The following is an 18,412-nucleotide window of genomic DNA, read 5'->3' on the forward strand; positions in this document are numbered from 1 at the left end:
GGTGCTCTGCGATGTTCAACACGTAGAACTGGTATAGATTGTTTTCGACAATTTACTGCAATTAATGCTGAGCAGCTGATTGCTTTGTGAACTTTTGATGATAAGTTTTAAGAAATCTCTAAGGAATACCTGAATTAATCCCTAAACATCATCAAGCTTTGCTGTTCTTACGCTTAATCCTGCACTATCATCCCTGGAACCTAAGTTCAACCTCCAAACCGGTTTCTTTGAGCCCACCAGCGAATGCCGCCACTGACCGGCGATGATCGTCCACTGTTACGGCCATCGTCGGCAGTCCTCCCCCACCTCCTCAGCCAGTTACCATAACAATTAATTACATAATGTTTACAAATGTAACCACCACGGGGTCCATTGTCGATCCACCTCCCGAGCTTCCGTGGGCTCCCAAAGAGGAATGACACATCGACCGCATGCATGCACTGCTGCACGCCCAAGATCTGGATTGTTGTTGCGCAGAACTCGTTCTGATGCTGTAACTCCGCGTCGTGCAGGCAGAGGATCCCCCTTGCTCATGACATAAATCAACTTTGCTACGGCCGCCCGGGACCGTAATGAGACCATTAAGTAAATACAAATAATTTATAACACGACGACGAAGAAGTCGCTCTCGTGGATGAAGCATTGTTACCGGGGTTCGATTCTGAACGACGCGAAGAGGCACGGGAGAGTGAACTGGTTTACTGGTCGACGATGATCTTGGCTGGAATGTGTTCCTTTTCAGCTGCTGCAGGCGATAATTGATGTTGGTTATGCTTTATGTTGTGGATCACCCGCCCGGAGTAGCGTTCGTGAGAGGGAGGTTTTCCATCAGAGATAAGGTTCGGGATGTTCTTTTTCCTTACCGTGCATGCTGGGAGTGCCGTGTGTTGTGGCACATGTTTGGGGTCAAAGGATTATGCTTCTTGTGTTCTCGGATGTTGCTGTATCGTCCTATTCCGCGATGTTGTGTTGAGTACATGCTGGATATATATGGCTTGCAAGTGAATTAAATTGACTGGAACAAGTCAATGATGCGCTAGTTGGAGCAGGGAATCCGATGGGTTTCTGATATATTGAGGTAATAAATGTGATTTATTGGTAGCATAAACCTGTTGATTGCAGTTAATCGAATTTGCTGCGAATGAACTGATGCGTACTAAGATAGACAGAGATTATTACAGGTGTTTGTAGACAATGAAGAATTTATTTTTGAGTAACCATTTTATCTTGATACAAAGAGCTGTCTTGCCTAAGCATTTTGTTGCGTGCATTCAGCTTCCCTCGATTTACTTCTGGTTCAACCTTTTCCGTTTTTCTGATCTTGTTCCTGCTGACTTGCACGTCCTGTTCTCCCGCAGTCTTAAATATTAATTGACTTTATGATTCAGAATTTGGACCCAAAAAGCGTGAGAATTTATTTCTTTCGTGGGTCAACGGAAACCTCTATCCAAACAAACTATTTAAACAGTTTAATCTAAACTATTCGAGCACAAGCGCAGCAGTTAGATTACACCCCAAGTTCTTTTTTGTCAAAATTAATGATTGCCTCCGGGATAGATTTTGTTAACGGACCCACATGTCATAGAATCATCGAGGGAAGGAAGGAGACGTGGACATACCGCACCAAACGCTCAAAGTTATTAAGTTCTGGATCCAGAAAATTCAAATTTACTTAAAGTATTTTCAAATTTATTAGAGTTGCTACTATTTTTCATTGCTGGAATTAAAATACATAGAATTGATAATGCTACAATAAAACTACAAAAAAAAACAAGTATGGTATGTATCTTTTAAAAAAAATATGTTTGTCAGGGTTTATGTCAAAACTTCAGGGTACACTGAAAGTAATATTTCCGATTTTTTCGTTTCTATTTTCAGACATGTATAAATTGCATTTTAATATTTGTCCCTCAAATCTGGTCAAGGTCATAAACGAGGGATGGAAAATAAAAAAAAGCTAATTTTAAGCCCTATTTTATTTTTTCAAAAGTATTTCAAAATGCTGGTCCCAAAATTTTAAATTTGTTGAAAGGTATAATAAGCCCTTCCTTAGATTCAAACTGCATTAATAAAGTTTTTCAAATGTATTTTTAATTGTTAAGAGAGATTTTGTTTAAATAAAAACATAATTTAAGAAATATTTTTTTATTTCATGATTTTTTGAGGATTCATTTTTTAAAGGGACGAAAACAAAAAAATAATTAAAAAATTCAAAAAATATTACTAAACATTTCATTTCCAAAATATTTGCTTTTCAATTTCCGTAATTTTTATATAAGTTTGTTGATTTTTAAAAAGGTATCTTTTGTGCCAGAGTTTAGGATGGTGCTAAATTTAGAACCGGAGAATTTTTTTTAATCTTGATTTTAGCAAAAAAATAAAAAAATAAAACGGTTATTGTTTTCAAATCCATTTTGATGTGCAAATTCTTATTAGCAATAAAAAATTACACAAATATGTTTTCATAAAGTGCACAGGTTATTTTATAAGTATTCATTTATTTATGCTTTAAAAAAATCGATTTGAAAATATATTATCATAAGAAAAAGGTCGTATGTATTCTGCAAAAACAATTTTCTCAAAAGCTGCAAAAAACTTCCTACAGTGTTTAATTTTATACTTTGTTAATCGCAAAACAAGTTGCTGAGATAAATCCTCTTAATTTTTTTGTTCTTTAAAAAAATATATTTTTGATTGTCTCAAAAAAGTGTTTCAGCCTTTTTTAATATCAGACCTTTTATTTAAAAAAATTGAAAATGAAAATATTTCCAGAATTCGTCATGCCGAATTCTGGAGTAAAGGAAGCCGTTTAAAGTTCTATGGAACATTTGAAAAAATCTCGAAAATAAACAAGAAAAAAAAAGCTAACTGCAAAAATCCAGAGAAATACTAATGTAATTATTTTTAAGTCCGCAAACTCTGAGAAACTTGAGTAAGAGTCGCTTTATCTTAATAACTAAGAGTTGTTTTATTTGCTTAAAAATTGATTTTTCGCCCAATTTTTTTATATTTTTGTGGAAAAAAGTGATTTTCAAATGTTTGAAAGTTTCTGAAATTGATGGAAAATGCCAAATTATTGCAAGATTAAGTTCAATTTTATTATTTGTATTTGTTTTAGACCATTGAAAATGTATTTCAAAATTTGTATCATCCCCCTCAAAATTTTAATGAAAATCAGAAGAGAAAATACTAAAAACCTGAAATAAAAAAAAGCTTTCATTTTCTTCCTTCAAATTGTTTTTAAAAATTTAGAAAACAAAACAAATCAATTGCAATTTTAACTGATTTTTCTTGCATGATGCTTGTGAAATTAATAAAAGCAAAAAAAAAATAGAAGTTGAAATAACAAGTCAAAGTTTTAACATTTGAATGGAATAAGTGTTTTAAAATCCATTTTACAAAAGTTCAGTTGTTTTGCAATCATTAGTTTTCAAAAAAAAAAAAGATTTGACGAAAACTAAAATTGAGGCGAAATTTATTTATTGCGGTACAGTACATTGAAAATTTTCAATAATTCAAAAGATTTTTGAATAAACACAAACATGCTAAAAATGTTTCTAAACAGTCAGTGCCAACGCACACCGCGGGTTTGTTTTTCTAGCTTCGGTACGAGCCTGAACCCATTTGTCTGTTGGTATTTTGGTTCATCGTACCAGCGCACCCCGACAATCTCGGTTCGTCGCCTCGGTTGTGTGTCTGGCACTCACCCGTGGCATGAACCCAGCGTATGAGCCAAGGTGCTTCACTCGGTACGAGCCGAGGTAAGTGCCGTGGTACGCGCCGTGGTATTGAATTCGGTTTGTACCGCCAGCGCGTACCACGGCACGTACCGAGTGAAGCACCTTGGCTCATACGCTGGGTTCATGCCACGGGTGAGTGCCAGACACACAACCGAGGCGACGAGCCGACGCGAGTCTTGGTTCACTGGTACGATGAACCAAAATACCCTCGGCTCGTGTGAGTCGGGTACGGGTGTAAACCGAACAAAGCAGGCGCAAAGCAAAACCGAGGTACAAGTGAACCGCGTGTACCGCACTGTGCAGGGAAGCTTGTTCTAAACGCAGTGGAATGCATTTCTAATTGATTTTAGCTTATTCCGCATTAATTTCGAAAAAAAAAATTGAAGTTTTTCGAACCTTTCAATATATTTTTACCAGCCTTATGTGCGCTTGTATGGTATTTTCTTTCTCTGTTACCGTCAAATAATTGAATCACAGATTATTTTACTTTTTGTGACATTTTTTTTAAATGCATAATAAAAACAAAAGCCATGGCAAAAATGCATAATAAAAGAAATTTGTTTTTCTTCATAACTTATTTTAGTAGGTCCTTTTAGGTGCTGGGACTTTATTTTTACTTTGGAAATATTCTACACTTTCTACAAGTACCAAAAATTAGTAGTGGAAACCAAACCAATAAATATTTTGTGTTATATTCTGATACTTTCTTAACTTATACGATTTAAAACTAAAAAATAAAGCATTTTGATAAGCCCTGGGATTCCAATCGAACTTGCAATCTGCTCTCGTTCCTGCTCTAAACATCCAGAATTAGCATTTCAATTCCTCCAGAAACCCTCTGCCCCTCTCCAACAGTAAAGGGCACAATGTAAATGACCGACCCACACTCGTGGTGCATCACAGTCCAGTCCAGTCCACGAGTCGAGAATATGGTTCAGGATCAACTTTGATTATTATGCAGTCACGTCCTCTGCTCTCGTTCTCATCCGCTTCGCCTCCATCACGGACTTCACCCGGCTCCAACATCTGGTGGTGGTCTCGGCTCCACACTGCTGGACCCAATCATGCACAGTCCCATGTGGTTTTGAGCCGCCATGGGCGTGTGCGAGGGGGATTATTTATGAATTGTTGAAAGGCCTTAAGCCGGGGATATTAAAGCTAAATCCCCTCTGGACAGCACCGGCTTATCGAATGTTGACAGTAGCTAATGAAGATTGACCGAGCACAAATGGGAAACCTCTTGGCAATTGCGTTTGCAGTGTTGAGTTCTGATGGGATTTTAAAATTTAATTAAATAGATTTGACAACTGATATGGTTTGCAAATTAACTGATTAATTTAATCAATTACAGTTGATTTGATCAGTTTTGAGGAATTGCTTAAACAATCAATCAATTACCGACTTAATTTATCAATAATAAAAATAGCTTTTGATGAATTCCAATCCTCAAACATCAATTAATCCCCTGCTGCGCAAATCTGATCCCAAATCATCCCCTAATGACGTGAAAATTGCCCACTTCAAAATTCCTTCAAGGAGTCTCCCAAGTCCCGACAAGTTGGCTCGTCCGTCCAAACACGTCGAGTGCTCACCCAGCAGTGGCGAACATGATCGACGGCGATGATTAGCAAAACCAACGTAGATCAACAACAACAAAAAACGACCTCTCGTGCGCGGAAACTCCCACCTCGAAGCTACTTTAAAGAATCTTCCCCTCCTGATTGAGACTCTGATTCTGTTGACCCCCGGCTCGTTCAGGGCATGTGATGTGATCCGATCGTTCGTCAGGTTGTGCTCGCTCGCTCCCCACTCGTGTTTCGTTCGTTCTATTGACCTCCAAAATGCGAAATCTGCTTCCTCAGCGTTGTCTTACTCGTCGTCATCGTTTTCGAATTAACCCTGTGGTAGCAGAGTTTGGAACTTGAATAAATTTAAAATAAGCGTTTGAAATTAAATTCGTTTTATTCATATTAACATCATTTTACTGCTACAAACTAAACTTTTCATGGGCAGGGCTTTTTCAATATTTTAAATAATAAAACGGCCCGCAAATATTCAGATTTTAAAGACTAATCGAAGCTATCCAATTTAATTATTCAGAAATATAATTAATAGTTATCGTTATTTCTACATGTTTTATTTTTAAATCTCAAAGAATTTTACATTAATTTTCCAACAACTGGAATTTTTTTTTTTAAATTAAAAATTTATAAATTTATAATTTAAAATAAGGTTGCCAAAAACCTCAAAATATTCAAAAAATAAAACTGTTCGCTTAACAGCATTACATACTCAATTGAGAGATTTCTACGTAAAGCTAACTTGTCATCATTCAAATTTAATTGATATTCCGAGGAAAAACTTCTGACACATTCCGATAACATGAAATTTATGTATTTTCTCTATTTAAGCATCGTGTGATATCAAAAGCAATCCAAATCTGAGATATGGTCTAGGTTTATCAACCAGAGGTCGGATCAACAGTTCAAAAGAAAATTGTAGAAAATTTGCTCAGTTCTTCAAATATATTTTAAAGAGATGGGCAAGGAAAAAAACATTAAAAACAATAAAAAAACATTTTTTTTCTGAAAATTTCAATCTAAAATAAAGTCCAACTCGAGTTCGGTACATTTATCAAAAAATCACAGAAGTCTTATTTGATTGAAAATTCAGTTTATAACAACCAGTAATGATTTTAGAATGCATTTTTGGGTAAACTAAACTAAAATTTTCTGAAAAAGTAACATTTAGAGCATTTGAAACCAAAATTATTATACAACAACTGTGAATTAAATAAGATTTATAAAAAATACGGTTATGATATTTGTTATTGTTTTTTACTTATTTTCTTCTTTTAAAATTGCAAGTAAGCTCATATTTCTTGAAAATTCATGATACATTCCATAAACTACTATTTTTTTTAAATGTATTACCCCTTTTACTCCAAAGTTGGCATTTTTTGTTATCTAAAACAAATTTAAAAATGACAAAAAAATCGAAAGTAGCAATTTTTGTATTTTTTTTGTAATTTAAAGTTATAGAAAACCTTATTTGTCTCACTGTGTCCCAATTTATCCGATTAGTCCTAATCAAAGCTCACAATTTTGCCATAGATTCCAAATCTATTAGAAAATCATTCTCAGGATGTAGATTTTAGAAATTTATGGTAGCAGTTCACAGACTTCCCTAAAATTTGTAAGGAGAAACCAATAGTACAATATAGATTTCTTGTAACTAAAAACCGATCGACAATGTTTTTTTCCAAATCATGAATTCCAAAACCATTTTTTTGCGAATTTCTAGAGATCTGCTAATTTCGAATATTATAATAGATTCATATCAACAATTGATTCTACACTGATAATTAACTGGCCACATCAACTTTCGGGACATTATAACGGTGTGAACTCAATTGATTTTTGTTAATAACACTACACAGAAAAAAAAGTGATGGTAATATTGACAGATTTTGTGTCAAAAAAATGTAATCTTACAGCTGAAAATCATGAATTTTCATCAGTATCTGGTTAATATTCATCAGGATCACATTTTTACACATTTTTTCGGTAATATTACTCAAAAAAGAGATAACATTTAACCGTTCAAAATTCCAAAATTCAATTTTTTTTCTGTGTATTATTTTCCGCAAAAACGCATTTACGTTATTTTCCGCAAAAACGCATTTGCGGAAGGATTTTTTCAACCTATTTTCAATAATTTTGAAAATGATATAAGTTTTATTGAAATGTAATATTTTTGTAATTGGCAAATGCTTTGTTGATTTATTGAGAATTTCTAGCATATTAACGGATTCACTGACAGTACGATAAAAAAACAAGGTCATATAAATATAAAAAAAAAAGAAATAGAGGTAAAATTACATCGGAAACGAATAATATTGAACCGAACAAATTTGTAAGCCTAAAACAATTTTTTTATGTGCAATGATTTTAATGTATAGCTTTTAAAAGTTTTTTTTTATTTTGACCTCGACAATTTTTAAAATTTTCCTTCACATCTCAACAAATGCCACATGCAACAAAGTGTATAAAATTGAGCTATTACCAATCAGTTAATTTTATTCAAGGATATTAGATAGAAAACTTAAACCAAAAATAATGTTTGGGTAATTCTCTACCAACTCACACGAAATCGGGAAAAGTTGCCCCGACCCCTCTTCGATTTGCGTGAAACTTTGTCCTAAGGGGTAACTTTTGTCCCTGATCATGAATCCGAGGTCCGTTTTTTGATATTTCGTGACGGAGGGGCGGTACGACCCCTTCCATTTTTATACATGCGAAAAAAGAGGTGTTTTTCAATAATTTGCAGCCTGAAACGGTGATGAGATAGAAATTTGGTGTCAAAGGGACTGTTGCAACAGGTGTGAACCCAGATCTGTTCGGACCCTTTTAAGCAAACTCGCTTTTGACGGAATTAGCTAAAAGCTATCAAGATTTATTAAAGTTTGAGTTCAAATGATTATGTTGGTGAACTTACATATTTAGTCCTTGATCTTGTGTAGGGTTCACTGTGTGGCACAGTTTATTTAATTGTGGGAAATGCAGTTGTGTTCTATGTTCTAAAGCCGCAATTCTTCGAATTAATCTTTGTGGGGGGTGGCTAAAGAAGCTATTAGGACAACAATATTAGACTATTTAAAGGTTCCTAATCTAGCTCAAATTCTTACCAAGTCGACCAGTACAGGTCGCTTTAATAGGCATCAATTTAACAATTTCTAAACCGCACTCTAGTCTCACTGAACGGGAATGACTTGCCGTGCTCCTAATTCTTGACAGTTTCTCCTTTCTTCGGTTGTGTCATCAGCGCTGACACGTTCTGGCCCGGGGGAGAGATCAACGAAAGATCTAGCTCACCGGGGGGCTTGCTCGTATGGTCATCTGCTTCAGCAACAGGGACTTTTATGTAAAATTAAACGCCCGATTTGATGGCGTACTCAGAATTCCGAAAAAACGTATTTTTGATCGAAAAAAACACAAAAAAAGTTTTAAAAACTCTCCCATTTTCCGTTACTCGACTGTAAAAAATTTTGGAACATGTCATTTTATGGGAAATTTAATGTACTTTTCGAATCTACATTGACCTAGAAGGGTCATTTTTTTTATTTAGAACAAAATTTTTCATTTTAAAATTTCGTGTTTTTTCTAACTTTGCAGGGTTATTTTTTAGAGTGTAACAATGTTCTACAAAGTTGTAGAGCAGACAATTACAAAAATTTTGATATATAAACATAAGGGGTTTGCTTATAAACATCACGAGTTATCGCGATTTTACGAAAAAAAGTTTTGAAAAAGTTGGTCGCCATCGATCATGGCCGTTCATGGTCACTCGCGACAGACACGGACGACGAAACAAAGAGAAACGCAAAAAGGAGTAAAGGAAAATGGGAGAATTTTTAAAACTTTTTTAGTGTTTTTTTCGATGAGAAATACGTTTTTTCGGAATTCTGAGTACGCCATCAAATCGGGCGTCTAATTTTACATAAAAGTCCCTTTGACACCAAATTTCTATCTCATCACCGTTTTAGGCTGCAAATTATTGAAAAACACCTCTTTTTTCGCATGTTCAAAAATGGAAGGGGTCGTACCGCCCCTCCGTCACGAGATATCAAAAAACGGACCTCAGATTCGTGATCAGGGACAAAAGTTACCCCTTAGGTCAAAGTTTCACGCAAATCGAAGAGGGGTCGGGGCAACTGCTGTGTGAGTTGGCGGAGAATTACCCTGTTTAGATTTGAAATTTTGGCATAAAACTAAAATGTTCGGCAAAAGTAACATTGAATGCATTTTAAACCAAAATTATTATAAAACAACTGTGAATTCAATGAGATTTATTAAAAAATATGGTTATTATTTTTGTTATTGTTTTTTACTTATTTTCTTCTTTTAAAATTACAATCAAGCTCATATTTTTTGAAATTTCATAAACATTTATTTTCTTTAATACATTTTCGACTTCAACCAATATTCAGATTCTTTTCAATCATATCTATTTTTCAACATAATGTGTGATACCAATAGAAATGATTTTTAATGCAATGAAATTACTAATTTTATCCTGGCTTTTTTCGGCTTTCTTGACTTAAATAAAAAGGGCAGATTTTGTTTTAACTAGTTGTAGGCCAGTATGAATTCTATTTCAAGTTTTTACCCTAACCTCTTCCTTAATTTTTTCCAAAATATCAGGAAAAGTAGACATACAATTGCTAAAAAGTAAATTTTGTATTTACACAACTTGAGTGTAAACAATCTAAAATTATAATTTATTTTTATACTTTTAATCAAATGAGAAGCTTTTCGGCCACCCAAAATGTTGAATTTTGAGACCACAGATCGAAAAACTACTGAACTTCTTTTGTTCTATTTATCGTCTGCAACACATAGAACTTTCACATTTCACATAAGAACAAGTTACGTTTTAAGTTTCCTTAAAATAACGTTTAAAAACTTGAGTTGTGTCAATTTGATACTTTCTCTTATCTTTTTAAATACAATTTTCTCATAAATTCATTGATATTTAACATTTAATAGCAGCTGTAATTCTAATAATAAAGCTTGATTTTTTGATTTTTTTTGTTTAAAGTTTTATTTAGAAAATTAAATGGTTTTTACGTCTTAAATCAAGATAATCTTGTTTGAAAAAGATTAGAACTCTAAAAACAATTTTGAAATATTCAATATTGTTGGATTTCTTAAGATTTGTAAGCACATTTTGCTGAGAAATCCAAGAGAGATTTTCGTTTTGGAGGTTAATTGTTTTGAACATTTTCTAAAGATTCTTTTCATATACACGGAGAAAAAAGAGTTCCCAAAATCGTGAACAAGCGTTCATGAAAATAGGAACCTCAAACAAAGTGTTCAAATCCCATGGTACGATTTTGAAAAACGTACCATGAAATTTGAACACTTTGTTCGTGGTTCCCATTTTCATGAACGCTAGTTCACGATTTTGGGAACTCTTTTTTCTCCGTGTAGATAGCTGCCAAAATTTTACGGAAACACGTATGAGTTCATGATGCAAATTTCAATTTCAGTCAAAATAAAAACAAAAAAACCTTTCAAATTTTAGTTTTTGGGGCCATTTTTTCTACTTGTAATTTGAGGGTTAATCTATATGCTTAACCTCTAATAGCACACGCTGCCTCACACAAGCTAAACACGATTAAAGATAAATCTGTGAGTGCGCGCGCTCGAACGAAAGGGAAATTAGGTACCCGCCCCCTACTTTGTCCGCGTCAGACAACCCCCATCCCTCGAGCATAGCTTCTTCTATCCAATTTCGAAGACAGTTCGTAGAACTTGGCTAGAGTCCCACCATCCCCACAACGCTCAAGAAGGGCAATAAATCGCGTATCAGATCAGATTAAGCCTGGTTGCTACCACTACTAGGAGGGCTCAAATCAATAACTCCGTCCGCGGCTCTTTCGGGCAGAATCAACACTCGGCAATCGGTACAAATTAATCTTACAAGCTCTCGAGCAATTACCGAGTCATCGCTGAAGCGCGATGCTGGAACAGGTTTCCGAGCCGTGCGAACCCGTCTCCCCAAACAGATTGGAACGAACGCTCCGCGGGTTCTGAGCTATTCTGGGGGGTTTCTTCCGAGGAATCTCTTCGTTTAATTACCACCCCTCACAACATTGCACTATGGCCGTCAACGCCGCTCTAAACTCGACTCTTCTCGTTCTGGCAGTTTGCGGCAAGCGCATGTTCCCGGAACCTCGGATCGTCGGCGGTACGAAGGCCGCCTTCGGACGGTGGCCCTGGCAGATTTCGCTGCGCCAGTGGCGAACCTCGACCTACCTGCACAAGTGCGGCGCGGCCCTGCTGAACGAGAACTGGGCCATCACGGCGGCTCACTGCGTGGACAAGTGAGTTCTGCGAGATGTTCTGTAATTGCATAAATTTAATTCTGAAATTTTACCTCCTTTAGTGTCCCCCCGTCGGACCTGCTGCTGCGACTCGGCGAGTACGACCTGGCCCTGGAGGAGGAACCGTACGGTTACCAGGAGCGGCGCGTCCAGATTGTGGCCTCCCATCCGCAGTTCGATCCGCGGACGTTCGAGTACGATTTGGCGCTGCTGAGGTGAGTGTGTTCGGTTTCGATTGATTTTTATTAAATTAGAATGGGAATTTCATCGTTGTTTTCGATTTATTTTCAGGTTCTATGAGCCGGTGGTGTTCCAGCCAAATATTATTCCGGTTTGTGTGCCGGACAACGACGAAAACCATATCGGACGGACGGCGTTCGTCACCGGGTGGGGACGGCTGTACGAGGGTGAGTAATTTTGATTGGAGTTGGGACGTCCAATATTGATAAGGATGTTTAATCTTGTATTTAGATGAAACTTAGTCCGTTTGTTAATTGAATAGATTTTTTTTTGCTTGGCTTGAATTTCGGGAAAATAATGTAAATCTGCCAAAACCAACCATGAAAAAAACAAGAAAACCGCAGTTTCGAAAAGCTAAGAAATTTTTCTAACATTTTCATTGTTGGACTGTTGATGATCGACTGACTTGTTTTTTTTTAAATTATTTTCATTGAACCACTTTTCTTGTCAAACGGACTATTATAATATAATATTTTGGAAACAATTGTTGCGAATGTTTCTTGTTTTGTCATTTGTTGTTCAATATTGCTAATGCCATTATTTGGTTTATTTTAAATTTTTGAAACTAACTTAAGCGTGGACCAATAATTGACAAGCATATGATTATTCCTGAGCACCTTGAGCACAAATTTCTTGAAACTGGGACAACTTTTTACCATGCTAAAAGTTGTAGGTATTTAAGTAGAATGTATACACGGTATGGGGGAAGCAAAATATTATAAATCGAAAACATACATGATAGATTTATACGTAGAATGTTGTGTTTCACCTTCCTGATTAAGAATTTGTGCGATTCAAACTATTTTTTTTATACTAATACTACTAACGCCCGGTTTAAAAAAAATCGAAAAAATTGTTTGAAAAAAATTTTTTTTTTTAAGTTTCTGCTAATCAAAGGTAAATGAAATGTAAAACATTTAGGAACACGACATAAAATAAGGCTTATTAACATATTATTAGAATTTACTTGAGCCACCATGCGCCTCCCCCATGGTACTTCATATGGGTAAACATTTTTTTTCTGAAAAACGCAATTTTCGCCGATAGAATATTTTGAATTGAACATATTATTAAAATTTTACCTCCTCCATTTCGTGGTATGTTAACATCTCCCAACATTCAAATTTAGTTGTTTTATTTTTGGTTTTTTTTTTTGGTTTTTAAAAACACCTAAAAATAATTTAAGTCAATTTTTCTACAATAAGTCATTGAACGTCATTACAACAACGAACAAGAGATATTGTGAATAACATTTTGATTGGAACCAGTTTTTATTCAACTGCTAGAAAACCCTTATCATTTTGAAAAAAAAGTAAACAGACGATATCACTTTTTAAAAACAAGGTAAAACATTGTGATCGATTAATTATATGCACTAAGAATAAGTTTTTTTTTTATAAAAATCTCAAATATTGTAGGAAAATATATCTGATTTCCTAAAATATTGCCTAAAGGGTTTTGCCTTCCTCACCTTATTGAGGAAAGGCTATAAAATCACTCGAAAAACGAAATTCTTAATTTCACCTCCTAGACCCACCTTCATGTATACATATCGACTCAGAATCAAATTCTGAGCAAATGTCTGTGTGTGTGGTGGGATGTTGATCAAAAAAATTTGCACTGGATTATCTCGGCACTGGCTGAACCGATTTGGACCGTTTTGGTCTCATTCGATCCGTCTTGGAGTCCCATAAGTCGCTATTGAAAATTATAAAGTTTAGTTAAGTACTTCAAAAGTTACGCTAAAAAAACGATTTTAACAAAGGTCCGGAAGACTCTAAAAAGGGTGTTTTTTGTAAGAAACCCCGTCATGTTATACATTTTTAGAAAGGTATTTGAAAGACCTTTCCAACGAGTTCAAGAGATTGCAGATCTGACAACCCTATCAAAAGTTATAAGCACATAAGAGCCCTGAATTATGAAGATCTGACTACCCAATCTGATGGTATGAATAATGAATCATAGAACACTCAAAGGTCGGACTTTTGTATCTATTTTAGATAGCATTACGCTCTAAATGTGAGGAAGGCACCAACCACCTAAAGGTGGATTAAGTAACGTTTTTAAATATGTAACAAATCAATCACAAAAAATCAAAACTAGAAACTAGAATTAGTAAAATCAGTATTAAAAACATTTATTCTGAGCTGATTTTTCAAAAGAACGTAACCTTGCTTCAAAATGCCCAACTGTCCCAGACCTGATGTAAAGATACCTTAGCATTACTAGACATCGATGAACTATATCAAAATTTCTATAACGTATTGAAAGTTTACAATGAAAAATAAATTCAATTTGTTTAAATGGCGTTTGCATTATTGTTCACACACATTGGATGATAAGCAACTCTAACTTAAGCTCTCTAAAATGATTCGACACCACCGTCTCCGACTCCAACTCTGAAAAAAAGTTGTGGAAAATTAGATGACTTTGTATCTGGGCTTTCAAAATCTGCTAGCATCGTCTCTACAGCCTTGAAAATAGTGAATATTATTCATGATGTTGCATTTTATAATGCAAAGGCAATTAATTTTTGAACATTATTCGAAAAACATCAAGACATTTGATTTTTGTTTTAAATACTCCTTATTTTGAGCATTTTTTTTAAAAACGTTCATTGAAAATTATAAAAATTATTGTTGTGCATAAGAAATAAAAAAATAATATATTAATTAAAAAGCATTAACATGAGATTTTTTTAGAATTTTTATCAATTTGATTTAAAAAAGTAGATTGCTTGAAAAGCTGTTTTTTCACTTGCTATGAAATTCAAATTTGTTGATGTTTTTGCAGTATTTTTTTCAAAATTATTATTTTTTTGATATTAAGGCCGATGCATATATTTTTTAAAGTTTTTGTCCCTCGAATCTGGTCAGGGTCGAGGGGGAGGCAAAAAAGTAAAAAAATATAAATATTGAAATAAAAAGTCATGGTTCCAACATTTGCATGAAAAAAGTGTTTTAAAATGCATTTTACACTAGTACAGTTGTTATGCAATCATTAGTTTTCCAAAAAATGTAAGATTTGCAAAAAACAAAAATTTTAGTGAAAAAAAAAAACTTTTTGCGATTTTTTTTCAAAATTTCAAGAGTTTTTTAAGTCAACCCAAACATGCTTAAAAATAATTTTAAAAGCAGGGGAATGCATTTTAAATTGAATTCTTTTCATTGCACTTCAATTCCCATTCAAATCTTGAACAAATTGATTTATCTTAAAAAATATTTTTAATATATTTAATTTTAATGCCCAGTACTTCGAATCATATAATAAATCAGAAATTAAATTAATTTCGATTAAGATTGACACTGCTACTGAAAGTTAATGTATTAAAAAATAAAATGAAAAATGAACAAAAATCATGCAGAAATTATGTTTTCGTGACCAAAACTATTACTGCTTTAGAATAGAATAAACTTTTATTTACCATTAAATCTCAATTCTTTTTTGTTTGAAACACGTTTTTGTAAAGAAATCTCAACTCAGAATTCAAGTATTAGGAACACATTTCTGAAATTCATTAATATATTCTCGGGTAAGTCCGTAATTCCTTATCAGTCATCATGCAATTTTTTGAAATTTTCTCTAAAACAAACTGAATTTCCATTGTGTTTGAGTCTGCTCCCAAATGGAATTAACATTAACACTTTCGCCACCAAACCTCTAAAAATCAACCAGTTTAGGTCATTAGTGTCTTAAACGCTTATACCGTTCCAAAAATACAGGCTTCTAATTTGGTAGTTCAAAAAGGACTTTGACCGGTAAAATCCGGATTCCGGAAGTTCAGTTGGCCTAAAATGAATTCTGCCGGTTGTATTCAATACATTTAAATAAACATAGGCTTTAACACTTGTAGCCCCAACGGGGTCAAAAAAGTTGGAAATGCATTTTCACTGGCTCATACAACCCTTGGAAAAAAAGTTGGAAATGCCTTTTTGATTATAACTTAAGGTAGACGCATCTGTTTTGGAGGTGATTCTTGACATTCTTCCGGATCTAATGCAACAAGAATCATCCAAATCGGTTGAGTTTTCTCCGAGATACAGCCGGTTGAAGTTGCATTTCCAACTTTTTCGACCCCCTTGGTGCTTCGCGTAAGTTTTGACCCCGTTGGTGCTACAAGTGTTAACTGCCGTTCTACACATAATTGTCCCATGTTCGAAAAAGTTCAACTGAGAAAAACGCGATTGAAATTTTTCGACCGATTTCTGTGTTTCTACGCATAATTGTCCCGTGGGTCCCTGCTCGCCCTATATGTCCCTAATCGTCCCAGTTAGCAGTGTATCACTCTTAGTTGTTGTCCCCTTGTAATACAGCAGGTAAACAAGATACAATGCTTCGTAAAACTATTGATTCCGTGGCAGAAAATACTTGGTGGGGCAATTATGCGCAGAATTGTAACAATGGGACAAACAGACTTGGTTTTGTTTTTACAGTTTTTCCGAACAAAGTACTAGATTGTATGGGTTTTTCTAAAAGTATACGTCAAACTAAACTTAAAAACGCTAAAAAGTCAGAATCGTCCAGAAAAGACATGGGACAATTATGCGTAGAACGGCAGTTTACAGCTGTAAAAAATGTGACACAGCTTTCGTTATAAAAATATTCCATCGGTGAATTCTCTAGAATTGCAGATATTTTATTTCTAAACCAAATTTTATTCATTTATCCTCTTCCAGATGGCCCACTTCCAAGCGTGCTGCAGGAGGTGACCGTACCGGTGATCGAGAACAAGATTTGCGAAACCATGTACCGCAGCGCGGGCTACATTGAACACATCCCGCACATCTTCATCTGCGCTGGGTGGAAAAAGGGCGGCTACGACTCTTGCGAAGGTGAGTTTAGTTGAATTTAAAGAAGTTCAAAATCTTAAGATTTCATTCCAAAATTCAGGTGACTCCGGTGGCCCGATGGTGATCCAGCGGCCGGACAAGCGCTTCCTGCTGGCCGGCGTCATTTCCTGGGGCATTGGCTGCGCGGAACCGAACCAGCCGGGCGTGTACACGAGGATATCGGAGTTCCGGGACTGGATCAACCAGATACTGCAGTTCTAGTGAGGGTGTGACGCACACCTTCGCCGCGCTATGTACGTACAACGAGAGCTGTTTTAGGACAATTAAGAGAGATGCATTTCGAAAGGCCGAAAAAAGGCCGAATGTGCAGTGTTCAGTATTGAGATGGAAGTGGCGGAAGAAGAATTGTTGATTTGTTTTTAATTGGCTTAGGTGTCACCAGAAATGGAAACATTGATCTGTCGATGAAATCGGAAAAAAATGTAGAAGAAATTCTAAATCGTTACAGAAGTTGGTATTTCATCGATAGATCGATACAGTAGACAAAATATTAGCTGGATAAAGGGGTCAATCTTTTAAACAAACCTTTTATTGTGAAGGTCAAAAATCGCTCAAAGCAAACAACCAGTGAACGAAAACACCTCAAAATTGTACTCGTTAATCTAAGAAACATAAAAAACAGCAGTGCTAAATGCTTTTAACGACAGAAGAGACCAATCACGAGATGTAGTGAGTGAGAGAGTACTAATAGCGAAAATCGCTCCAACTGTATGATCGTGAACTTCAAGCTAGCAACTGTGCGTGATTGTTTTTAAATGTTTAGACAGTCTAATTTTTCTCTAAGTTGTGATAAATGCGGTTGTGAGTGAATGCGAACCGGTGTGACTGAGAAGCGAAACAAATTTAGAAGTGCGTGTTGTAGAGAGGAGATAGGTTTTAAATTAATCAAACACTATTTATTTATTTATATTCATAACAAGTACATTTTAAAAAAAGCACAGCAACAACACAAAAAAGAAGCACACGAATCATCCAGCATTTCATCGCAGAAAAAAAAAACTCAAGGCTTTTACTCCGATATGAGGAGGTTTTTAAATGTAAAACGAGAGTACTAATTTTGCTAAAAGATGGAGAAAAGAGCTTGCAAGAGTCACATTCACTCGAGTGCTACAGATTGAAAGGAAATTGTTTGTAAATAGTTAGTTGCTAAGGATTGGAACAAAAAAAAAGTATATTGAATTTTTGTACAATATTTATGAGAATAAAACATATTTTTGATTTGAGTTAAAAACGCCAAAACAGTGTTATTTGATTATCCGAAATTATATGACTCAGATTCCAACTCTCAAAAAGACCCAATGGCGCGGCTTCAACTTCAACACCGAATAAAAATTGAAATACTGTCATCGGTGACATTGGGTCTGGGGGGTGAGGTTGGGTCATACAAAATACAGAAATTTGTATGACCCAACCTTACCCCCCAGACCCAATGTCGCCCCTGATGACGATTACGAAAAAACATGCGACTTTTTTGGTGAATTAAAACTTACTTACATTCAAAACATTTTGTAAAAAGTTCAAACATGCTAAAAAATAATTATTAACGTTGAAAAAAGCACTCTAAATGTTTTTAGTTGATTGCACTTCCCACGAAACTTTGAAGTTCTTTGAAAAACATTTTTTTATTTTAGATTGTTCAGCTCAATTTTAAAGCGACATAATCTTTCAAAAATGTTTGAAACGTTCAAACTATA

General features: G+C 35.0%; 1 protein-coding gene across 1 annotated transcript in view; it reads left to right on the plus strand.

Moving 5' to 3' along the window:
- LOC120422521 (mucin-5AC) overlaps nucleotides 1-17,242 on the plus strand; it is a 77,907-nt gene extending 60,665 nt beyond the window's left edge. The window contains exons 8-12 of the mRNA XM_039585975.2: nucleotides 11,451-11,628; nucleotides 11,691-11,843; nucleotides 11,920-12,035; nucleotides 16,545-16,700; nucleotides 16,759-17,242. Coding sequence (XP_039441909.1) covers nucleotides 11,451-11,628; nucleotides 11,691-11,843; nucleotides 11,920-12,035; nucleotides 16,545-16,700; nucleotides 16,759-16,919 — 764 coding nt within the window. The 3' untranslated portion in view covers nucleotides 16,920-17,242. The remainder of the gene's footprint in view (nucleotides 1-11,450; nucleotides 11,629-11,690; nucleotides 11,844-11,919; nucleotides 12,036-16,544; nucleotides 16,701-16,758) is intronic.
- The last annotated feature ends 1,170 nt before the right edge of the window (nucleotides 17,243-18,412 follow it).

Source organism: Culex pipiens, chromosome 2, assembly GCF_016801865.2.
Source record: "Culex pipiens pallens isolate TS chromosome 2, TS_CPP_V2, whole genome shotgun sequence".
Taxonomy (NCBI): Eukaryota; Metazoa; Arthropoda; class Insecta; order Diptera; family Culicidae; genus Culex; species Culex pipiens.